The 25782-nt window shown below is 34.5% G+C and overlaps 3 protein-coding genes and 1 pseudogene across 10 annotated transcripts; all 4 read right to left on the bottom strand.

Annotated features, from left to right (window-relative positions):
• Positions 1-1338: 1338 nt before the first annotated feature.
• Positions 1339-3852, bottom strand: LOC102587710 (cysteine-rich receptor-like protein kinase 2; the record flags this gene model as incomplete). The annotated part of the gene is made up of 7 exons (XM_006348518.2): positions 1339-1891; positions 1992-2130; positions 2211-2445; positions 2670-2880; positions 2945-3084; positions 3237-3353; positions 3432-3852. Coding segments are annotated over 7 exons (1599 nt in total), but the record flags the coding sequence as incomplete, so codon positions are not given.
• An 82-nt stretch (positions 3853-3934) lies between these two features.
• Positions 3935-7785, bottom strand: LOC102594448 (cysteine-rich receptor-like protein kinase 2; annotated as a pseudogene).
• Positions 7786-10485: 2700 nt separating this feature from the next.
• LOC102594780 (cysteine-rich receptor-like protein kinase 2) lies at positions 10486-18817 on the bottom strand. Of its 8 annotated transcripts, none has more exons than XR_001473557.1 (9): positions 16043-16228; positions 13087-14106; positions 12865-12978; positions 12613-12752; positions 12311-12521; positions 11835-12069; positions 11607-11757; positions 10832-11509; positions 10486-10712 (listed from the first exon to the last, which is right to left on the bottom strand). XR_001473557.1 is itself a non-coding variant. In XM_015309251.1 (9 exons), exons 3-9 carry the CDS (start codon positions 13904-13906, stop codon positions 11147-11149), a joined length of 2034 nt encoding a protein of 677 aa, XP_015164737.1. In that variant the 5' UTR covers positions 13907-14106; positions 16043-16128; positions 18676-18817; the 3' UTR covers positions 10486-11146. The 8 variants fall into 8 exon arrangements, 5 of the variants coding, with proteins under 5 accessions (XP_015164737.1, XP_015164740.1, XP_006348514.1 ...); XR_001473556.1 differs by having other exon boundaries at positions 10486-10891; positions 10968-11509; XR_001473558.1 differs by having other exon boundaries at positions 10968-11509.
• A 1675-nt stretch (positions 18818-20492) lies between these two features.
• Positions 20493-25280, bottom strand: LOC102596000 (cysteine-rich receptor-like protein kinase 2). Its single transcript, XM_006348457.2, has 8 exons — positions 25116-25280; positions 22670-23448; positions 22451-22564; positions 22110-22249; positions 21821-22031; positions 21454-21688; positions 21226-21376; positions 20493-21138 (listed from the first exon to the last, which is right to left on the bottom strand). Exons 2-8 carry the CDS (start codon positions 23433-23435, stop codon positions 20803-20805), a joined length of 1953 nt encoding a protein of 650 aa, XP_006348519.1. The 5' UTR covers positions 23436-23448; positions 25116-25280; the 3' UTR covers positions 20493-20802.
• Positions 25281-25782: the final 502 nt, after the last annotated feature.

The following is a 25782-nucleotide window of genomic DNA, read 5'->3' as shown; positions in this document are numbered from 1 at the left end:
GATAAAGTCTATTTCAAGAAGACGAGGCAAAAAGATGCTTATCATTTAGATATAATACATAAACAATCACTCAAATTTGACCTCATCACTCTAACTTTATGAATACACATCTAGACACCTCAACTTGGTCTCAACAAACAACTATACCATCCAACTCATCCTCATTGTGTTTCATGAACACCCGACACTAATGTGACACTGTGTAATCAAAATAGGGTAAGAGAGGAAAAATATTGTTGTGAGGCATTGGATTAATCAAGAGAAAAAAGATACCGTAGGAAATACACTTCACAGAACAAGACAAATTTCAAGAACGTACGGAGAACTTGCAACCCAAGGGGACTAGGATAAGGCCTCATTTGTTTGCACTTAATTGATGTCTGAATCTGAATGGTTCAAACATTAGACCATTAAAAACATATATTTTCATTAAGATTTAAGCAATTAATTGGTTTAAATTGGTGTTAATTATTAAGATCTAGAACCGAGTCTTAACATCATAAAGTATTCTTGTGAGGATAATATTCACCATCACTCTATCCACAATCACCAACCCCCACTACTCACCTCTGCCATCACAACCACCGCTACTACCACCATTGCCAACCACAATTATTGTCGTCTACCACCAACCACCTATGTCATCACAACCATCACCATTGCTAACCACTACTGGAAGCTGCTACCACACTTACCTCCTCCATATTATAATTATATCAATTGTCATCACCACCTCCCGTCTCTACATCCCCCGCTACCTCAACTACCACTCTTAACCACTACCACCACTTCAGTCTTCAAGAAAATTCCTACTACCAACAAATGCTACCATCACACTAGCACCGCCGCCAACTACCACCATACATTCTTCTATCACAACCCCACCACCGCCACCTCCACTACTACTATCAGCCACTACCATTACTGTGGTCAATCTCCACTACCAACCACCTTCATCTCATAACTAGCATCGCCGCTAACTACCACAAACACATAATCAATCACCACCATTATCACCGACAACCACTAACATCAACCAACTTCACAATTACAACCTCCAACACAACTACCAATTGCCATCATTATGATAGTCATCACCACAACACCAACCACCTCCACCATCACAACTACCACCACCATCATTACTAGACACTAACAACAACTATTACCACCACCACTACAAAGTATCTTCATCATCATTAGCAAGCAAAAATGTTTTATTCTTTTAAAATCAAATAATTATTTTATTAATATTTAACTAATTTTTGTTTGAATTATATATAATATTATGTACGTTCAGATGTTTAAACAAACAATCTTAATCATTCAAATATGTATTCAGATTCAAACGTCTAAATCTTAATGAAAACAAATGAGGCCTCAGATCCACATTAAATCAAACTCATAATTTTATATAGACAAACTACAAAAATAATTCAATCCCCCCCCCCTACTTTTAGAAATGAGGTGTCTAGATGTGCATAGGCAAAGTTGGAGTGTTTAGTTGCCAGTTGAGGCCAATTTTACACTTCAGTTTCAGGGCAATGGGATGTCATCATCTGGGGTAAAATGAACTGTGAGATAAGTCAGCAGTCGTAGCAGAATCGCCTTGTTTAAGCGAGTACATCTCGCAAGGGTCATGAAGTTCCATGGTTTTCTCATCCACGAATGGCGGCTTAGTAGGAGAAGGCAACTTTTCGTCTTTCTTGACGAACATTTGTAATGCCTTAGACATGGATGGCCGTAATGATGGAATCTCTTGAGTGCACAAAAGTCCCACATGTAACACTCTTGCAACCTCATTTTTCACATTAATTGTATGGTAGTTATGCAACATGAGATTGGGATCGAAGAGTTCCTCCACTATCCCGCATTGAAAGTGCTCCCACGCCTGTTAATTTCATCAAATATAAGAGTTAAGACCAATGAACGTAAATGTTTGTCAAGATTAAAAATTTGGTTCAAGAGAGAAGTGATTGATCAGAAATTACATTGGAAACTAAGCTGACTGCATATTCGGCGTTTTTTCTCTTGTTATTTTGACTTCCAGTAACAAGAACTCCAAAGCTGTAGACGTCTGCCTTTTCTGTTAGCTGACCGTGTGCTAAGTATTCTGGAGCCATATATCCTCTGCATAAAAAGGGTAAATCATCCCATTTTTTGTGTACTTTTACGCGAAAAATTAGAAGATGGGATGAAGAAATACTAACAATGTGCCAGCAATGGCAGTGCTTATGTGACTCTTGTCTTCTTGGAATGACCTGGCCAAACCAAAATCAGCAATCTTTGCACGGAGCCTCGAGTCCAACAGGATGTTGCTTGCCTTAATGTCTCTGTGAATAATTCGTGTATTTGTGTTCTCGTGTAGGTATACCATTCCTTCTGCTGTCCCTATAATTATCTCAAATCTTTTCTCCCAATTTAGAGCTTTACCTTTGATAGGGTCTGTCAAATTTTAAGGTTAGAATCAATATACATGACAAAGTCATTCCACTTAGTCTTAATGCAACGTCGGTTTCTTGAGTTTAACTTATTTTCACTTTTTTTTTAGTTGGAGTAATGATGACATGAGTTTAGCATAAATAGAATAGCGAGGATTCATAAGGCCGACCCCTAACTTGTTTGGGACTGAGGTATAGTAATTGTTGTTGCAATGTCGGGTTACTTACCAAATATGAAGCGATCAAGACTCTGGTTAAGGAGTAACTCGTATACAAGAAGGCTTTCCGGTCCTGAACAGCTGCATCCCAATAACCGTGTCAAATTTTTGTGCTGGACACTACTGATTATGTTAACCTCGTTATAAAAATCTGCAGCTCTGTGTTTGTTGTTGAAGAACAGCCTTTTGATGGTGATCTCTCTTCCGTCTGCCAAAACACCCTGCAACAATTGTATCTCAAACTCTGTTTAATTGCCTTGCTGTTAACATTCAGCCATTACATACCTTATAAACTGTGCCAAATCCACCTTGCCCGATCTTGTTGGCCTCATCAAATGACCCCGTGGCTTTGTCAAGTGTCGAATACTTGAAGTTCAAGCTGTTTTGATGAAGGATCTTCACTAATTTCTCAACATCATTTGCACCTAACAAGTTCAAATTTCACAGGAAAAGCACGAGTAGCCATAACGCCTCAAGTTAATTCTTGAAAGTTGTTTCGGTACAGTTGTGTGCAAATCGCAAGATATATACTCAGCAATATGTACATCATTGATATTTTTGGCACAAAAGTATTTACCTTTTCTCTTCTTCTGGATTTGTTTGTTCTTCCAAACACCAAAACCAACGAACGCACCTGCTCCCAAAACGACAACGGAACTAATTACAACAACTATGACAATGACTACAACTTTTCCTGCATTATGGTGAATTTGAAAGTAAAAATTAGTTCATAATAACCGGTAAACCAGGACGAAAAAAGAGCTAAACGTACCCCTTGATGACGAACCTCCACTGGTAGAAGTATCATTGAGAAAATTTGTATCAGAATATCTCATGAAGCATCCAGTGTAAAGGGCTCTACCTTCTGACCAAGGTAAGCATCCCAACATAGATGCAGATGCATTTTGCAAACACGCTGCACAGGAATTCGCGCTTAGTGTCTTCCAACAATCAGCGAGAACATAAGCTGTCTCGTTGGAAGGACCGTGTACTGACACTTCGGCACGCGCATAGCCGTCATTACTCGGTGCATTTGCAACTGCTTGCTGAATGGCTAGCCTAGCATTCTGTTGGAACAATGCACCCTTTGTCGTCCTGTTTCCGCATACATGCCTGTCTTCTGGACCTAAATACTGGTCATAGAACATGTAATTGTCCACTCGAAAAAAGCATCCATCAAGATAAATTCTTCGTCACTTGCGAAACTCGTTTTCTCAACCTAGGAAAATCATTTTTTCCTCCTTTTTAAAGAACTTGTTTTCCTAGATAAAATATTTTCCAAATTGACAAATAATACATGAAAAAATTGAAAAATGTATTCTGAAATTTTAAACTTACAACTAACCGCTTAAATGGAATACTGAGAATTCATATAGCCGACCTCAACTTGTTTGAGACAGAAACATAGTTGTTGTGGTTGTTGTAACAAACTACTCGATCGATCAAGAAGAAGTCTCCTTCAAGAACACGAGGCGAAAGTATATGCTTGACAGCTTGAGATAACTACAATTTTTACATCACTTTCAGTTCAGGAGCACTGAGATATCATCATCTGGGGTAAAAAGAACTGTGAGATAAGTTGGCAGTCGAAGCAGAATCGCTTTGTTTGAGCAAGTTCTTCTCCCAAGGGTCGTGAAGTTCCATGGTTTTCTCATCCACGAATGGCGGTTTAGTAGGAGGAGGCAACTCTTCGTCTTTCTTCACGAGCATTTTTAATGCCTTAGACATGAATGGACGTAACATTGGGATCTCTTGAGTGCACAAAAGTCCCACATGTAACACTCTCGCAACCTCATTTTGTACATTGATTGTATGGCAGTTATGCAACATGAGATTCAGATCGAACAGCTCCTCCACTTTCCCACGTTGAAAGTGCTCCCACACCTGTTAATTTCATCTAATAAAGTTACGATCAATGAACAGAAATGTTTTCCTAGATTTAAAATTTGGTTCAAGAGAGAAGTGATTGATCAGAAATTACATTGGAAACTAAGCTGACTGTATCTTCGTCGTTTTTTCTCTTGTTATTTTGTTTTCCAGTAACAATCTCTAGTAGAAGAACTCCAAAGCTGTAAACATCTGCTTTTTCTGTTAATTGACCATGTGCTAAGTATTCTGGAGCTATATATCCCCTGCATTATTGGACCATATTAGTCTTTGCATTTTTTGTGTACTTTTACGCGAAAAAATAGAAGACGAGACGAAGAAATACTGACAATGTGCCAGCAGGGACAGTGCTTATGTGACTCTTGTCTTCTTGGAATGACCTGGCCAACCCAAAATCAGCAATCTTTGCACGGAGCCTCGAGTCCAACAGGATGTTGCTTGCCTTTATGTCTCTGTGGATTATTCGGGTCTTTGTGTTCTCGTGAAGGTATACCAATCCTTCTGCTGTACCAATAATTATCTCAAATCTTTTCTCCCAGTTTAGAGCTTTACCTTTTATAGGGTCTGTCAAATTTTAAAGTTAGAATCACTCTGGCATGGCTATGTGAAAACATGACATTTAGTCTTAACGCGATGGCGGTTACTTATTTTCACTTTTATTTTTAGTTTGTGTGATGATAACATGAGTTTAGCGTAAATAAAATTGGGAGGATGACGCTTACATACCAAATATGAAGTGATCAAGACTCTGGTTAGGGAGGAACTCGTATACAAGAAGGCTTTCCGGTCCTGAGCAGCAGCATCCCAATAACCTTATCAAATTTTTGTGCTCAATGCTGCTGACTATGTTAACCTCGTTATAAAAATCTGCAACTCTGTGTTTGTTGTTGAAGAACAGCCTTTTGACGGCGATCTCTCTCCCATCTGCCAAAACACCCTGCAACAAATCACGCCTCAAACTCGGATTAATTGCCAACACTTCAAGTATTATATTGAATTGCACTACATTCAGCTATTACATACTTTATAAACCGTGCCAAATCCACCTTGCCCGAGCTTGTTGGCCTCATCAAATGACCCCGTGGCTTTGTCAAGCGTCGAATACTTGAAGTTCAAGCTGATGTCATGAAGTATCTTCACTAATTTCTCGGCATCATTTGCACCTAACAAGTTCAAATTTTTTTATTCTAAGTTTTCGAATAAAGATGCAATATATGTACATCATTGATATCCTAATGACTAATTTTTGGCACAAAAGTATTTACCCTTTCTCTTCTTCTGGATTAGTTTATTCTTCCAGACACCAATACCAATGAAAGCACCTACTCCCAAAACGACAACGGAACTAACAACAATGATAGTGACTGCAACTTTTCCTGCAATATGGTGATTTGCAAGTAAAATTTACGTGTTCAGCCGATAAATAACAGGTAAACCAGGACGAAAAAAGAGAAAAAAGTACCCCTTGATGACCAGCCTCAGTTGGTAGTAATAGCATTGAGAAAATTGGTATCGGAATACCTCATGAAGCATCCGGTGTACAGAGCTCTACCTTCTGACCAAGGCAAGCATCCCAACATGGATGCAGATGCATTTTGCAAACACGCTGCACAGGAATTTGCACTCAGTGTCTTCCAGCAATCAGCGAGAACATAAGCTGTATCATTGGAATCCCTCGGAAATGACACTTGGGAACGCGCATAGCCATTATTACTCGGTGCATTTCCAACTGCTTGCTGAACAGCTGCCCTAGCATTCTGTTGGAACAATGAACCCTTTGTCGTCCTGTTTCCGCATACTCGCCTGTCCTCTGGACCTAAATACTCGTCATAGAAACTGTAATTCTCCGCTCGCATAAAGCAGCCATCAAGATAAATTCGTGCTCCGTTATAAGGGAAGCACTGGGGAATAAGGGTTCGTACTTCAGAAAAGCATAAGACACAGTCGACTAATGATAGATCACCGTAGCATTGGCTAATTCCATAGGTAGCATCTGGTCTAGTGCCAGTAACTGCTACTCCATATCTTCTAGCTCTCACTTGTTCACTCAACGTTTCCATTGTACCGACAAAATTTGGGACGGAAACCGTCGTTCTGTTTCCACATATGAGCCGGATTATCTGGGATCTTGGTTCAGCCACTGATGTATCTGGTAGAAGTAGGATCAACATGACAACAAAGTGACTACATAACACTGAAGTAGTTGCTCCTTCCATTTTGCTAGATGAGCTGTACAACATAGAAAACAATGTAAGAAAATCAACATAGGCCGCGTTTGTTTGCATTTAATGAATGTCTGAGTCTTAATTCTTCATCTTTTAGTCATTATATGTGCCTTTTAATGGCTAAATCTTAATCAATCGTTAAGTTCATTTGTTCTTTTGTTTTGTCACCGCTTAACGAGTCTGAGTATATCTAAATAACTAAGACCTATAACAAAATTTTAATATCATTAAGATGTTAAGAATTTCTACAAAGATGCTATTCCAACACTACTCCATCCACTTTCACTCCTAATCGCACTGCATTTCTAGGCGGGAACTTTTATTTGAATGGACTTTCAACTATTTTTTCTTTTACGGATTTGGTTTGAAGAAGAAGAAATACACAACTCAAACAAATGTCATTGCATCTAGAGAAGAAATAAGTAGTTGAAAATCATAATTTTGGCTTAAAACATATTATTTGGCTAAATTATAACTTTTTGCTACTTTCGTACTTAAATTATTGGGTGTTCACAGTACCGTTACAACTGTTAATGTAGGGAGTACTTACCGTCCACCACAACTGCTGATGGTTCTCTTTTGTTTATATACTCCTTACCAAATTTTCAAGGTAGAAAATATAAAGACCCCCCTAAACTTTACACAAATTATTCGTTGCATACCTAAACTATTATTAGTCTGAATAAGCCCCTGAGCTTAGATATTTGATAGTGTCTTTACCCCGCACAATCTCGTCCCGTTTAGGGTAATTAAGACTATTGATAGTTTAGGCATTCTAACTAATAATTCATGCTAAGTTTTAGGTTGGTCATTAGGTGTTCTACCAAATTTGCACTCAAACAAATATATAGTCTGTTTGGCCAAGTATTTGGAGGGTAAAAATTGATTATTTTACAAAAATGGGGTGTTTGGTCCAGCTTTTGAGGGGAAAAAAAAAAGTTCTCCAGTGTAACAGAAGCTATTTTTCAGAAGCTAAAAAAAGTAGTTTTTCCATAAAGTAATTTTTTGGTAAATACTTTTGAGGAAAACTTACTATAGAGCTTATTTGGATTGACTTATTTTAGATTTGTTAAAGTGAAAATAGTTTTTAAACACTTTTATAATAGGCATAATACATAAATGCCCTTTAACTTAGCCTTACGGTACGCGTGTCTATTTATTCAATTTTATACAAGTTTAAGTGTCTACTTGTGCATACTCAAAGTTGGTGGCATAGTTGTCCGCTGAAGGCAAGTTAAGGGTCATGTTTATGTATTATGCCTTACATATTTAAAAGGGCACAAATGTGAAATAAAACCCATTAAAGAACATATTTATGTATTATGTCTTTATAATAGTGTATAAAAGAAGTGATTTTAAGTTCCTTTTTAAAGCCAAATAACAAAAATAAATCAAAAAGTCATAAATTAAGTTAGGCTTACAAATTTAAAAACACTTTTAAAAGTTTGATGAATATTAATTGCTGCTCAAGTTATTTTTATGAAACACAAATTATTTCTCACCAAAAAATATTTTTTTGAAAAAACACTTTTCCATACCAGCTAATTTTAGAAATTTGATCAAACAACTTAATAATTAGTGAAAACAGAAGAAGAAGGAAAAAAAAAAGAAACACTCACAAAACTCCTTGTGATAACTAAACAGTCTGAATTCACCCGATTTTCGAGTCGAAACTGAGAGATCGCCGGTGAAAATAGATCAGTTGCTATCAAAGTTGTAGAAACGGAGTGTTGAAGAAACAAAGAGAAAAGAGAAGAAAATGAAAGGAACAAATAAAGAAACAGTTGCTGTCAAAGTAGTAGAAACAGAGAGAAAAGAGAAGAAAATGAAAGGAACAAATAAAGTAACCGTTGCTGTCAAAGTTGTAGAAACAGAGAGAAGAGAGAAGAAAATGAAAGGAACAAATAAAGAAATAAAATTTGTTTTATTGATGAAAATGAATCAAAGTGGCTTTGTGAAGAAGTCCCTGTCTCAATTTATGTGACACATTTCGCTTTTCGAAAATCAAACAGTTTAAGTTTGATCGAGAATTTGCTCATGGAATCTTCAAATTTTTTAAAATGAAAATTTATATATTTGTAAACTACATAAAAAGTACTATAAGTCTCAATAATTGATAATTCAAAATAATTAAAAGATAAATGAAAAAATGACGGTCAAAGATAGACTTGTTTGAATCTCGAAATTCGAAATGTGTCACATAAATTGGGACAGAGGGAGTATTAACTCATTTTTGGTTTCCCAATCTGGTGTACGATATCTATATTGAAGCCGATTAAATCTGATTTGTGTTGAAATTTTTTATATTGGGCTAAAATATTTTCTAACAAGGATAATTTTATACCCAATAAAACTCGAACAAGAAACTTTTAGTTTAGGATGAAAAAGTATTTATCATTTTGAATTTTATGTTTTAATTTTAATTTGTTTGTCTAACTTTCTATTTTAGTCTGTCAACTCTTTATTTCTAATTTTCTATACGATATATATAAGGCCACAAGATTAAACAATATTTTGGTATGTTTTATATATTTTTAATCTAAGTTCATAATATTCACAATAATAAATTTGGTAGGCGTTTGGACATATGATTTCCTGTTTATTTCATCTCGAGATGAAATCTAAAATTTTCCAAAAATCAAAATTTGAGATTTTTCAAATACAAAAATTGACTCACAAATTTATATTTTGTAAAACATCACATTTATACTGCTAACCATTTATTTCATATGTAAATAAAATTTATAATTCATATCATTACTTTTTAAATCATATACATCTCATATAATGATTATTCTCACTAACATATAATTTATTACTACTTCAAATCAGTTTCTACTTTACCATTTATATTCACCAAATTCATTATTTTTTATCAAATTAATTTACCAACCAAATTGACCATAAATGGCTCAAAGTAGCAATGTTGGTTTGTCTTATCAGTCATATGAACGAGAAATGCAAGTTCAACTGAGAAGATTGAATGTACTATGTGGCTGAACTATATTTAAGCCTAGTACACCACAACTTATATATGTTTAATTTTATTTTTTTAATTGAATTAAAGTTTGATCAATAAATACTGTATTTTTAAAAATATCTTTGTGATGTATTATGGAATTTTATAAACTTTGCTTATTTGGTAAGATTGAATAAAGAATTGAGACAATTTTAATAGTTTTATAACTTATAGGATTTTTATGTTTATGATAAAATAAACAACATAAAAAGTCCAAATCACATGTCCAAACAAAACTCCAACTCTATTTAATGATTTCAGATCATAATTTATATCTCATGGCCAACTGGACCCTTAATGTCAAGTCAAAACTAAACAAACAAATTAATACGGAGAAAGTTAAAAAATTGTTGAGAGAAGTCAACAAGAGGAAAGACATTGTTGTTTGAATACTACTTTGAAAGACTTTAATAGATATTTGTGGGGCCGGTTTCCTAACTACTTTACTTACTGCCCATACCAAAATAATAAAGAGGGGAGAAGAAAAAAGATACTTCTCCTTTTAATTTGTGTGACGTTGTTTGATTTGACACGAAATTAACATGTAAGGATATACGTTTTGATAAAGTGATTAGGAATGTGGATATCTCACTTATTAGGCAGTGGCGGAGCTAGCATTTTCATCCAAGAATTCAAAATATAAAAAAAGTAAATACATGAAGAATTTATTACAGAGGCGGAGCTAGGATTAGGAATTGGGAGGTTCTAAACTTTTTGTTGATAGTGGATTTGAGCCCACAACTCTAGTGTGGAAAGCATTTTCACAGCCTCTTCCTTACCACTAAGTTGTCAATCAGTTTTGTTAGGGGTTCACGAGTTAATATACATATATATATTTATTGAATTTTTTGGTACAAATACAAGATCTACGGAAAAGCTATTGGGTTCTTCCGAACCCACGAACCCCCACCTAGCTCCGCCCCTGTGAAGAAATCGAAGAGGTTATTGTATATACATAAAAAAAATAAAAATTAAAACATGTATAAATAGAATAATTTTCTATTGAAGGGGGTTCAGATGAACACCTTCGACCCTACCTACCTCTGCCCTTGCACTTACGCATAGTTGGGTTGTCACTTGCGTCTTGTGGAGCTTGTTTTCCTAGATAAAATATTTTCCTAATTGACAAATAATACATGAAAAAATTGAAAAATGTATTATGAAGTTTTGAACTTACAACTAACTGCTTGATCATGAGTTGTGGAATACTGAGAATTCATATTACCGACCTCAACTTGTTTGGGACAGAAACATAGTTGTCGTTGTTGTAACTAACTGCTCGATCACGATGAAGTTTCCTTCAAGAACACGAGGCGAAATGATATGCTTGAGATAACTATAATCTTTACATCACTTTCAGTTCAGGAGCACAGAGATATCATCATCTGGGGTAAAAAGAACCTGTGAGATAAGTTTGGCAATCGAAGCAGAATCGCCTTGTTTAAGCAAGTACTTATCCCAAGGGTCGTGAAGTTCCATGGTTTTCTCATCCACGAATGGCGGATTAGTAGGAGGAGGCAACTCTTCGTCTTTCTTCACGAACATTTGTAATGCCTTAGACATGGATGGCCGTAATGATGGAATCTCTTGAGTGCACAAAAGTCCCACATGTAACACTCTCGCAACCTCATTTTTCACATTGATTGTATGGTAGTTATGCAACATGAGATTCGGATCGAACAGTTCCTCCACTATACCGCGTTGAAAGTGCTCCCACACCTGTTGAATTCATTCAATAAAGTTAAGATCAATGGACAAATATGTTCTCCAAGATTGAAATTTTGGTTCTTCAGAGAAGTGATTGATCAGAAATTACATTGGAAACTAAGCTAACTGTATCTTCGTCATTTTTTCTCTTGTTATTTTGTCTTCCAGTAACAATCTCTAGTAGAAGAACTCCAAAGCTGTAAACGTCTGCTTTTTCTGTTAGCTGACCGCGTGCTAAGTATTCTGGAGCCATATATCCTCTGCACATATTGTACCATATTAGTTTTCATATACTTTTACGCGACAAAAGTAGAAGACGAGACGAAGAAATACTAACAATGTGCCAGCAATGGCAGTGCTTATGTGACTCTTGTCTTCTTGGAATGACCTTGCCAACCCAAAATCAGCAATCTTTGCACGGAGCCTCAAGTCCAACAGGATGTTGCTTGCTTTTATGTCTCTGTGAATTATTCGTGTCTCTGTGTTCTCGTGAAGGTATACCAATCCTTCTGCTGTCCCTATAATTATCTCAAATCTTTTCTTCCAATTTAGAGTTTTACCTTTAATAGGGTCTGTCAAATTTTAAGGTTAGAATCAATATACATGACAAAGTCATGTGCTGGTTATGTGAAAACACAACACTTAGTCTTAGCTTAATGCAAAGTCGGTTACCTATGTTTAACTTATTTGTACTTTTTTTTTTAGTTGGTGCAATGATATACATGAGTTTAGCTTAAATAGAATAGTGAGGGTTTGTTTAGCTAAACCCCAACTTGTTTGGGACGGACACGTAGTTAAAGTCCAGTTACTTACCAAATATGTAGCGATCAAGACTCTGGTTAGGGAGTAACTCGTATACAAGAAGGTTTTCCGTTCCTGAGCAGCTGCACCCCAATAACCTTGTCAAATTTTTGTGCTGGACGCTACTGATTATGTTAACCTCGTTATAAAAATCTGCAGCTGTGTGTTTGTTGTTGAAGAACAGCCTTTTGACAGCGATCTCTCTCCCGTCTGCCAAAACACCCTGCAACAAAATGTGACTCAGACTCTATCTAATTGCCAACACTTCTTGCATTGATGTTAACATAATCACACTACATTCAACCATTACATACCTTATAAACCGTGCCAAATCCACCCTGTCCGAGCTTGTTGGCCTCATCAAATGAACCCGTGGCTTTGTCAAGTGTCGAATACTTGAAGTTCAAGTTGTTTTGATCAAGGATCTTCACTAATTTCTTAACATCATTTGCACCTAAAAAGTTCAATTTTTTAATTCTAAGTTTTAGAATACAGATACAATATATGTACATCATTTAACTATCCTAATGACTTTTATAACTAAATTTTCGCATAAAAGTATTTACCTTTTCTCTTCTTCTGGATTTGTTTGTTCTTCCAGACACTAAAACCAACAAAAGCAGCTGCTCCCGAAACGACAACGGAACTAACAACAACAATGACAATGACTACAACTTTTCCTGCAATATGGTGATTTGAACGTAAAAAAAAAAGACCATTTATCAGCAAAATTACAGTTCAGTCGGTAAATAACAGGCAAACCAGGACGAAAAAAGAGTTAAAATTACCCGTTGATGATGAGCCTCCACTGGCAGAAATAGCATTGAGAAAATTTGTATCAGAATACCTCATGAAGCATCCAGTGTAAAGGGCTCTACCTTCTGACCAAGGTAAGCATCCCAACATGGATGCAGATGCATTTTGCAAACACGCTGCACAGGAATTTGCGCTCAGCGTCTTCCAACAATCGGCGAGAACATAAGCTGTCTCATTGGAAGGACCAGGCACTGACACTTGAGCACGTGCAGTACCATTATTAGTCGGTGCATTTACAACTGCTTGCTGAATGGCTTGCCTAGCGTTCTGTTGGAACAATGTACCCTTGGTCGTCCTGTTTCCACATACATGCATGTCCTCTGGACCTAAATACTGGTCATAGAACATGTAATTCTCCACTCGCATAAAGCAGCCATCAAGATAAATTCTCCCGTTATAAGGGAAGCACTGGGGCAGAACCGTTCGAGCTTCAGAGAAGCATAAGACACAGTCGAGTAATGATAGATCACCATAGCATTGGCTAATTCCATAGGTAGCACCGGGTCTAGTGCCAGTAACTGCTACTCCATATCCTCTAGCTCTCACTTGTTCACTCAACGTTTCCATTGTACCAACAAAATTTGGGACGGAAGCTGTCAATCTGTTGCCACGTATCAGCTGGATTATCTGGGATCTTGGTTCAGCCACTGATGTAGCTGGTAGAAGTAGGATCAACATGACAACAAAGAGACTACATAAAACTGAAGGGGTAGCTCCCTCCATTTTGCCAGATGAGCTGTAAAGCATAGAAAACAGTGTAAGAAAAACAACATAGGCCGCGTCTGTTTGCATTTAATGAATGTCTGAGTCTTAATCCTTTGGATTTTAGTCATTATATGTGCCTTTTTAAGGTTTAAGTCTTAACCATTCAGATCTCACTCATGTTAAGTACGGTTGTTCCTTTATTGCCACCATCATCACTAGCATCAACCAACATTATCGCCAATGACAATCCGCAATTGACACCCACAATCACCACTATTAGCCATCACCTGATCACCATCACCACCAACAATCATATAAAGTTTCTAAAATAATTTGATTATATAGTATTAGATTAATCAACATTTTATTTGAATTTTATATTTATTAATTTTTAATTAAAGACAAATTTTATAAATTCAGTTATTTAGTATTCATATCTCAATACAACATTATATATTTATATTCAAACATCTTAATCTTAATATATATCTTAATATTGAGATGTGTATTCAAATTTGGATGTCTTAATATTAGTAAAAACAGACAGGGTAATTCAAATGGCATAATACCTCAGAACTTCGCCTAAACTTTGAACTCCATTGTTTAGGCTAGAAATTTTACTTGACTAAATGTAATGGAGTTTCAACTAATTTACATTGTTGGTTCGAAGAAGACGTAATACACTACTCAAAATAGTTGATGGCTAATAAATATTCTTTTTTCAAGGTAGAATATTTGTTGCCCCTTAAACTTTACACGAATTATTAGTTGCACACCTGAACTATTAGAATTCTAAATCACCCTCGAACTTGTCTATGTGATAGTCCCCACATAATGCCATCCTTTTAGGGTAATTAAGACCACTGATAGTTTAGGCATTCAACTAATAATTCATGCTAAGTTTAGGTTGGTCTTTAGGTGTTTCACCAAATTTCAAGTAAACTGAATAAGAAAAAAGAAAAGAATAGAGAAGATTTGGAAGGTCACAAGTGCTTCTTTTTTTCAAAAAATAAGTGCTTATTTTATAAAGGTATAATATATAAACATGACCTTTAACTCGGTTTCAGCGAACAACTATGACTTTTAATTTTGGGTGTGCATAAGTTGACACTTAAGCTTGTATACAATTAAACAAATAAATACATTCGTCCTACATGACAATTTTGTGTCCTACGTGGCGTCCTATGTGGTATTATGCCACGTAGGCACGTATGTCTACTTGTTTAATTTTATACAAATTTAAATGTCTACTTGTGCACACTCAAAGTTGGAGGGTATAAATGTCAGTTGAAGCCAAATTAAAAAACATATTTATGTATTATGCCTTTTATAAAAGTGAAGTATTTGACCAAACTTTTTAAAAGAAAAAAGGTGTTTTCAGGGAACAACAGAAGTTGTTTTCCAAAAATTAAAAAAAAAAGTTTTAAATTTAACTACTTTTTTGAAAAACACTTGAGAAAACTTACAACATGTATGGATTGAATTATTTCGGATGATTTTAAGCTAAAATAACTTTTAAACAATAAAAAGGGAAAGACAACTCCATCCAAGAAACACCTCTAAAAGCTAGATCAACATTAATTGGCCTAACACAAATGATTTCTCATCAAAAAATACTTTATTTTTCTAAAAAATAAATAAATTTACAAAAGGCATAATACATACATATGCCCTTAACTTATATCTATGCACTGTAATTTTGGATATGAACAAATAGACACTTTTAACTTATATAAAATTAAACAAGAAACATGTATTCTATATGCCCTAATACATATAGAACATTGTCATGTAATACGCCACGTAGAACGAATGTATCTATTTATTCAATTTTATACAAGTTAAAGATACATATGTTGGCTAAGGTGAAGTTAAAGGATACGTTTATGTATTGTACCTTAAAAAATTAACTAAATTTATAAATTTGGCCAAATAGCCTAATAATCTTAGTGAAAACAAGATACCCCTCTGTCCACTTTTAATTGTCATATTGCATTTTTCGAAAGTCAATTTAACTAATTTTCAAAGTGAAATTAGATTACATTAATTCAATATTTTAAGTAAAAAATTTAGATATTCAAAAACTATAGGAAGAGTATTATAACTTGCAATTTTTTGTATATCAATATGATGAAAAAATACAAATCGTTTGACTCTAAAAAAAGAAATCATGACAATTAAAAGTGGACGGAGGTAGTAAGCAGGAGGAGAAAAAAAACTCACAAAGTCCTTCTGAGCACTAAACGATCTGATTTCGCCGGAATTTCAAGTCGGAAAAGAAAGATCGCCCGGTGAAAACTGATCAGTTGCTGTCAAAGTTATAGAAGCAGAGTGATGAAGAAATAGAGAGAAAAGAGAAGAAAATGAAGGAACAAAAAAGAAGGAAAATTTGTTTTATTGATGAAAATGAATCTAAGTGGCTTTGTGAGAGAAGTCCTTTTATACTGTTTTTGGCATCCCAATTTGGTGTCAAAATAACGTTATCTTATCTGTATTGAAATCGATTAAATTTGAATTCATATTTAAAAAATGTATGTTGTGGTAAAATATTTCCTGATAGAGATGATTTTATACTCAATAAAAATCGAACAAGAAACTTTGAACTCTCTCCGTTTCAATTTCAAGTTGTTTGTCCTATTTTTTGTTTTAGTCCATCAACTCCTTATTTGGTATATTTTATCTATTTTTAATTTAAAATCACAATATTTTAAAAATATATAATTTTTTAAATATTTTCTATCAAGACAAAATTAGACAAACAAATTAAAGCTGAAAAGTAAAAAAAAATTGTTGTTAGAATTTTTCAAACTCAAGACTAAAACCAGTACTTCTTTGAAAGACTTTTAAAAGATATTTGTGGGGCTGCTTTCGTAATCTACTTTACTTAATGCCAAAACTAAAATAATAAAGAGGAGAAAGAAAAAAGATACTTCTCTTTTAATTTGCGTGTTGGACATATGTTCTGATAAAGTGATTAGGGATCGAGATATCTCACTTATTAGATAACTAGTTTTTCAACACGTGCGTTGCACATATGTTCTGATAAAGTATTTTATATTTATTAATTTTTAATTAAAGATAAATTTTATAAATTCAGTTATTTAGTATTCATATCTCAATAAGACAATATATATTTATATTCAAACATCTTAATCTTAATACATATCTTAATATTGAGATGTGTATTCAAATTTGGATGTCTTAATATTAGTAAAAACAGACGGGGTAATTCAAATGGCATAATACCTCAGAACTTCGTCTAAACTTTGAACTCCATTGTTTAGGCTAGAAATTTTACTTGACTAAATGTAATGGAGTTTCAACTAATTTTTCTTTTACGTTGTTGGTTCGAAGAAGATGTAATACACAACTCAAAATAGTTGATGGCTAATAAATATTCTTTTTCCAAGGTAGAATAATTGTGGCCCCTTAAACTTTACACAAATTATTAGTTGCACCCTGAACTATTAGAATTCTAAATCACCCCCGAACTTGGCTATTTGATAGTTTTTATCCTGCACAATCCCATCCTTTTAGGGTAATTAAGACTATGATAGTTTAGGCATTCAACTAATAATTCATGCTTAATTTAGGTTGGTCTTTAGGTGTTCCACCAAATTTCAAGTAAACTGAATAAGAAAAAAGAAAAGAAACGAGCAGATTTGGAAGGTCAAAATTGCTTATTTTATAAAGGCATAATACATAAACATGACTCTTAACTTGACTTCAGCCGACAACTAAGACCTTTAACTTTGGTTGTGTACAAGTAGACACTTATACTTGTATAAAATTAAACAAATAGACGCATTCGTTCTACATGGCATCCTATATAGCAATTTTCTGTCCTACATGGCGTCCTACGTGTATTATGCTACAAAGGCATGTGTGTCTACTTGTTCAATTTTATACAAGGTTAAGTGTCTTTTATATAACTGAAGTATTTGACCAAACTTTTAGAAGAAAAAAAGTGTTTTCAAGGAGCAACAGAAGTTGTTTTTCGAAAATTTAAAAAAAAGTTTTAAATTTAAACTACTTTTTTGAAAAACACTCTTGAGAAAACTTACTTACAACATGTGTGTATTGACTTATTTCAGGTGATTTTAAGTCAAAATAACTTTTAAACAAGGGATAAGGTACAAGTGCCCCCTAGACTATGACCGAAATCTCAGACACACCTTAACTAAACTAACGTCCTATTACCCCTGAACTCATTTTTTTTGTAATTCTATACACCTTTTGACTTACATGACATCCAAATATCTCTCACTCGCCTCAACTGTGTGGAGTTTCTGAGATTTCGGTCATAGGCTAGGGGTACTTGTACTTTTTCCCTTGAAACAATAAAAGGTTTTAGAAAGATAACTTCATCCAAGAAACACTTCTTGATCAACATTACTTGGCCAAACACAAATGATTTCTCATCAAAAATGCTCTTTTTTTAAAAAAACAATAAGGCACAATTATTCTCAAAATCTCATAAGCACACCTTAACTAAATTAAGGTAAAAGATCCTATTACCTTGAACCTTTTTTTTTATAATTTTGTACACCTTTTTGCTTATGTGGCATCTAAACATCTCCCACACGCCTCAACTACGTAGAGTCATGGAGTGTGCCATGTAAGCTAAAAAGTGTATAAAATTACAAAAAAAATTAGTTTGGAGGTAATAGGACCATAATTTAATTAAAGTGTTTCTTTAAGCTTTCGATCATAATCTAGGATTATTGTGCCTTATCCAAAAAAACAAAACACTTTGCAAAATGCATAATAAATAAATAAATAAATAAATATATATATATATCATTTTAACTTGTATAAAATTGAAAACAGAATAAGTAGGAGGAAACAAAACTTACAAAGTCCTTCGGAGCACTGGTCGATCTGATTTCGCCGGAATTTTGAATCGGAAAAGAAAGATCGCCGGTGAAAACTGATCAGTTGCTGTCAAAGTTGTAGAAACAGAGATAAAAGAGGAGAAGATGAAGGAATAAAAAAGAAAGTAAAATTTGTTTTATTGATGAAAATTATCAAAGTGGCTTTTTATACTACTAGTATTTATACCCGCGCATTGTGCGGATATTTTTAAATATCATAATTTTAGAATTAAAATTATTGTATAAATTTTATTATTCACTTATAATATTTTTATATTTTATTATTCACACGTTTCGATATAATAAATGCAGTGTTCAACCTCCTCATATGAATAGTTAGTATCAAGAATTATGAAAAATTTAGGCACTACAAAAGATAAAAATAATGCATATTATATAAACAAAAAAATTTGAGATAGAGAATTATATGAGTAAGAATTTAGTTATCTGCAGAGAGTAAATGAAAAAATTGAGAGTAATAGTAATTTTTAAGTCTTCTCCTATGATTTAAATATCGTAAATCAAAATTAAAATTGCTCCATTTTTTTAGTAATGTTCTATTTTTTCTATTAAAGAAGCAAAACAAAATTTGAAATATATCTTTTGCTTCTTTTATTTTGATTAAATCAATTGTGTTTGATATTATTATTTTTTGTCTATAACGTTATTTTTGTTTAATATATTTTAATTTTCAAATTATTATCGATGTAGATTTTAAAAAATAAAACATTTGATGAAATATTTTAGTTTTTTTTTTAATTAATAAATTTATTTCTTTAGAAAATCTGCAAATTATTAATAATATATAACTTTCCGTTGGTGTTTCTTACAATTTTATTTGACAAATTTTTATATAATTATCTATAAAATTATTTGTTTTGAAGATAATCTTCTTTTAAAATATTCAAACTGAAAAGTCGAGAATTATCTTGATGATAACATGTGGCACTATGTTGCAAAATACGGATTTATAATATTTTCTTCTTCTTTCATTTTTTGTCATGACATTTTTAAATGAATTTTTAATTATAAATCATTATTTTTTGTTTTAGTCTTGTTCTAAAACTACCAAGTGCCTTGGTATTAGGCTGCCACTTGGAATGGAATAATCCTTATTTTAAATTTGTTTTTCTAAATTCATCATTATCTTTACTAATTATAATAATATTCTTGTAACGTCATGTGCATAACCTTTGAATATTATAAAACAAATAGTTTTTGCATATCGTTATCACGTTATCTATTATTTCAATTCTTTAATATTATTTATTAACTTTATATTATTGGTCAAATAAATTAATCAATAAATAGCATCACATTATATTTGTGTTATGCACTTTATATATACATTTTTAGTGTCATGATAGCATAGTTAATTTTCAATTGATCAATGAATAGCATTACAATATATCAAAATCGCAAGGAATATTCTATTATAATGCATTTAATTTTGAAAAAATTTGTGAAAATTATTACAAAAGAATCAGTACTCTTATCATAAGTCAAAAATAAATTAAAATTGCTTAATAATTACCATCACTATAACATATGATGAAAAATAGGAATTTATTTATTAATTTTTATTTTATATATATGAAAAAAATCTATACGTATGAAATATTGGGGTTATTTAGTCTTTACCTTTCCGACAAAGCGTTTTTGAAGATTTGACATCTTAAACCTCTTGTCAATATGTGCCTTGAACACGTGTAATCAAAAGAAAGTTGAGCATTTCATGATTTCACAATGTACATATAATAATTGTTTCTTATTGTCATAAAAATAGAGTTTACATCTATTCTATTTCTACCCAAAATGCATTACATTGATTCTGTTACATCCCATAGTTTATCTTTTAACCTCTACCAAGATAACATAGAATCTTAGATAACTTCAACAAAAAATTGAGATCATTTGCATGTATTTTTTTAATTAACTAAAATAGCCGAGCTCAACTTGTTTGAGACAGAAACATAGTTGTCGTTGTTGTTGTAACTAACTGCTCGATAACGATGAAGTCTCCTACAAGAACACGAGGTGAAATGATATATATGCTTGAGATAACTATAATTTTTACATCACTTTCAGTTCAGGAGCACAGAGATATCATCATCTGGGGTAAAAAGAACTGTGAGATAAGTTGGCAATCGAAGCAGAATCGCCTTGTTTAAGCAAGTACTTGTCCCAAGGGTCGTGAAGTTCCATGGTTTTCTCATCCACGAATGGCGGATTAGTAGGAGGAGGCAACTCTTCATCTTTCTTGACGAACATTTGTAATGCCTTAGACATGGATGGACGTAACGTTGGGATCTCTTGAGTGCACAAAAGTCCCACATGTAAGACTCTCGCGACCTCATTTTTCACATTGATTGTATGGTTGTTATTCAACATGAGATTTGGATCAAACAGCTTCTCCACTATCCCGCGTTGAAAGTGCTCCCACGCCTGTTAATTTCATCGAATATAAGAGTTAAGACCAATATGCAATAAGTTCTTCAAGATTGAAAATATTGTAGTATGATAAAAATTTACAATGGAAACTAAGCTGTCTGTGTATTCGACGTGTTTGCTCCTGTTATTTTGCCTTCCAGTAACGATTTCGAGTAGAAGAATTCCAAAGCTGTAAACATCTGCTTTTTCTGTTAATTGGCCATGTGCTATGTATTCTGGAGCCATATATCCTCTGCACATATTGTACCATATTAGTTTTCATATACTTTTACGCGACAAAAGTAGAAGACGAGACGAAGAAATACTAACAATGTGCCAGCAATGGCAGTGCTTATGTGACTCTTGTCTTCTTGGAATGACCTTGCCAACCCAAAATCAGCAATCTTTGCACGGAACCTCGAGTCCAACAGGATGTTGCTTGCTTTTATGTCTCTGTGAATTATTCGTGTCTTTGTGTTTTCGTGCAGGTATACCAAACCTTCCGTGGTCCCTATGATTATCTCAAATCTTTTCTCCCAGTTTAGAGCTTTACCTTTGATAGAATCTGTCAATTTAAAGATTTGAACCAAATATGAAATGAGTTTTGCTTAAATGGAATAGTATAGATTCATATAGCTGATCCCAACTTTTTTGGGACCGAGGAGTAGTTGTGTTGTTGCAAAGTCCGGTTACTTACCAAATATGAAGCGATCAAGACTCTGGTTAGGGAGGAACTCGTACACAAGAAGACTTTCCGGTCCTGAGCAGCTGCATCCCAATAACCTTACCAAATTCTTGTGCTCAACGCTACTGATTATGTTAACCTCGTTATAAAAATCTGCAGCTCTGTGTTTGTTGTTGAAGAACAGCCTTTTGACAGCAATCTCTCTGCCATCTGCCAAAACACCCTGCAATAAACCGCGCCTCGGACTTTGTTTAACATAACACTTCTAGTATTGCATTACAACTTTTCAACCATTTCATACCTTATAAACGGTGCCAAATCCACCTTGCCCGAGCTTATTGGCCTCGTCAAATGACCCTGTGGCTTTGTCAAGCGTAGAATACTTGAAGTTCAAGCTGTTGTCATGAAGGATCTTCACTAATTTCTCCGCGTCATTTGCACCTACAAAGTTCAAATTTTCCCGGAAAAGCATGAGTAGACCATAATGCCTCGAGTTAGTTCTTGAAAATTGCTTTCAGTACAGTTGTGTGCAAATGATCGCGCGCTATATTCTCAGGTAAATATTATCATAAAGATACAATACATGTTCATCATTGATATCCTAATGACTTAATCACTAATATTTGACACAAAAGGATTTACCTTTTCTCTTCTTCTGGATTTGTTTGTTCTTCCAGACATAAATACCAATGACAGCACCTACTCCCAATACGACCATGGAGCTAACAACAATGATTACAATGACAACAACACTTCCTACAATATCGTCATTTGAAAGAAAAACAGACCACTTATCTGATATATTACGCGTTCAGTCAATAAAAAACTGGCAAACCAGGACAGAAGGTGAGCAAAAATTACCTCCTGATGACGAACCTTCACTGACAGAAATAGCATTGAGAAAATTTGTATCGGAATACCTCATGAAGCATCCAGTGTACAGAGCTCTACCTTCTGACCAAGGCAAGCATCCCAACATGGATTCAGATGCATTTTGCAAACACGCTGCACAGGAATTCACGCTCAGCGTCTTCCAACAATCAGCGAGAACATAAGCTGTCTCGTTAGAAGGACCAGGCACCGACACTTGAGCACGTGCAGTACCATTATTAGTCGGTGCATCTACAACTGCTTGCTGAATGGCTAGCCTAGCGTTCTGTTGGAACAATGTACCCTTTGTCGTCCTGTTTCCACATACATGTCTGTCCTCTGGACCTAAATACTGATCATAGAATGTGTAATTCTCCGCTCGCATAAAGCATCCATCAAGATAAATTCGCCCTCCGTTATAAGGGAAGCACTGGGGCAGAACCGTTCGTGCTTCAGCATAGCATAACACGCAGTCGAGTAAAGAAAGATCACCATAGCATTGGGCAAGTCCAAAGTTAGTGTCTGGTCCAGTGCCAGAAACTGCAACTCCATATCCTCTAGTTCTCATTTGTTGGCTTATAGTTTCCATAACTGCAACAAAATTTGGGACAAAAGCTGTCGTATTATGCTCGAGTTGAGTACTACATGTGATCTGGACGGTCTGCGATCTTGGTTCACACACTGATGTATCTGGTAGAAGTAGGATCAACACAATAACAAAGAGGCTACATAAAATTGAAGGGGATGGTATCTCCATTTTGCCAAATGAACTGTACAACAGAGAAAACAATGTAAGAGGACTAATTGATGTAACATTTAACTGACAAAAATAGACACCAATCATTACATCAGTCACTACTATATATCGTCAATAATCACCATATTAGTCACTACCATCATTAGCTATCATTACTATCAACCACAATTATCCGTAACCACGACCAACTACCACCATCAACTGACAACCACTATCGTTAACCACTACTGTTAACTACTACCCAAGACCACCACAAACCACTTCTCTTCTTGATATAGTATTAAATGAATTATGTAATTGTCAAATTAGGCTTTGGGCTTAACTCACACTCCAAAAGCTAGCTCAAAGAGAAGAGGATTGTTCACGCCTTACAAGGAGCCCAACCAAGTCCAGTGCGTGCACATTCATGGATTAGGCCTTGGGCCTAACTCACACTCCAAAAGCTAGGTCAAAGGGAGGAGATTGTTCAAGCCTTATAACGGGCCCAAACCAGTTCGGTGAGTGCACATCTTGGACCGAGGCACATTGGTTGGGGAATAGACTAGTGACATGTTTATATGGATTTGGGCAACCATCTCCTCTTGAGCTAGCTTTTGGGATTGAGTTAAGCCCAGATGTCATATTTTTACATGGTAACAAAGTCATATTCATTCATGTTCAGGCACCTGATCCACACCCCAGTTTGGGCCCGGGCATGAAGGGAATATTAGAATCCTACATTGAGTTAGACCTGTTTATATGGACTTGGATAATACTTTCTGCTTGAGCTGACTTTTGGGGTTGAGTTAGATCCAACAATAATATCGTTTATTAATTTTTAAATATTGACAAGTTTTATATATTCAGGTGTTGAGCAAACAAACAATATTAAATATTTAGCGTTCAGATGGAAAATTTGGTTCTATTTAATTTAAGTCAAAACTGTATTATTGTTAATCTTCATTTTTGCAGATTTTATACAAAAATCTTCAATACCAGTGAAATGAGCAATCGTTTTTTCACACAGCTGAACAGATTTCTCTTTTATTTCCTAAAGTTCAAAATCCGACACCTCTGGTTAAAGACAGAACATCCACCGGAAACATGGTTTTCTCTTATGTTCATTTACTCCTTAGGAAAATTTCAAGTATTTTTTTTATTAACAAATATTAAAGGGAAAATGCATAAGTAGCCCTAACCTATGCTCGAAATCTCAGAAACACACTTATACTATACTAAGGTCTTATTACCCTGAACTTATTTTATAAATAATTTTCTACCCCTTTTCGGCCTACGTGACACTATCAACCAGATAGCTTGAAAAAATTGTCAACACGCGCTGGGCCCAGAAGATAGTGCCACGTAGGCCAAAAAGGGGTAGAAAATTATTTATAAAATAAGTTCAGGGGTAATAGGACCTTAGTATAGTATAAGTGTGTCTCTGGAATTTTGGGCATAGGTTTGGGTACTTATGCATTTTCCCAATATTAAATAACGGTTCCGCACTAAAACAACAACAACAACATACTCGATGTAATCCCACAAGTGGAGTCTAGTGATGGTAGAATGTATCCAGCCTTACTCTTAACTAATGAAAGTAGAGAAACTATTTTCGATAGACCCTCAGCTCAGAAACTAAGACATAATTTGCATATCAGTGATAAAAACAGAATAAGGAAGAAAAAAAAAAGCAACACTCACAAAGTTCGATCCTCTGAGCACTGAGCGCTCAGAATTTGTCGAATTTAGACTCGACGAAGAGAGATCGTCGAGGCAAACTGATCAGCTGTTGTCAAAGTTGTAGAAACAGAGTAATGAAGAAACAGAGAGAAAATGAAGGTATAAAAAAGAAGGGAATTTTTTTAATTTTTTATTTTTTGATGAATGAATCAAAATGGAAATGAAAATGTCGATTATATTAATAAATTTGTGAGAGAAGTCAACTAGAAAAAAGAAGTGAAAAAAAAGAAGATTATTTGTGTGCATTTTTTTCTAAAGAAAAGACTAAAAAAAAAACAGTTGCAAATCAGCTATGAAGACTTTGAAAGGACGCGCCTCTTTTAACAGAAACTTCCCCTCCTTATTATATTGGTATGGTGAGGCCAGTGGCGGAGTCAGAACTTTAACTAAGAGGTGTTAAAATATAAAGAAGTAAAATCACGTAGAAGTTAAGGAGTGTCAATATGTAATATATATACATAAAAAATATTTTTACTCTAGCTACATAGTGTAATTTTGAGACGAAGGAATGTCGGTCGACACCCCTCAACTACATGTGGCTCCGCCACTGGGTGGGGCTACAAGTTTTATATCGTCGAATCAAAATAGATCGAGTTAATAAACTGGGTTAAATCCTGCTTTAACCAAA

Source organism: Solanum tuberosum, unplaced genomic scaffold (assembly GCF_000226075.1).
Source record: "Solanum tuberosum cultivar DM 1-3 516 R44 unplaced genomic scaffold, SolTub_3.0 scf00098, whole genome shotgun sequence".
NCBI lineage: Eukaryota > Viridiplantae > Streptophyta > Magnoliopsida > Solanales > Solanaceae > Solanum > Solanum tuberosum.
This window is presented reverse-complemented; position numbering and strand designations above follow the sequence as displayed.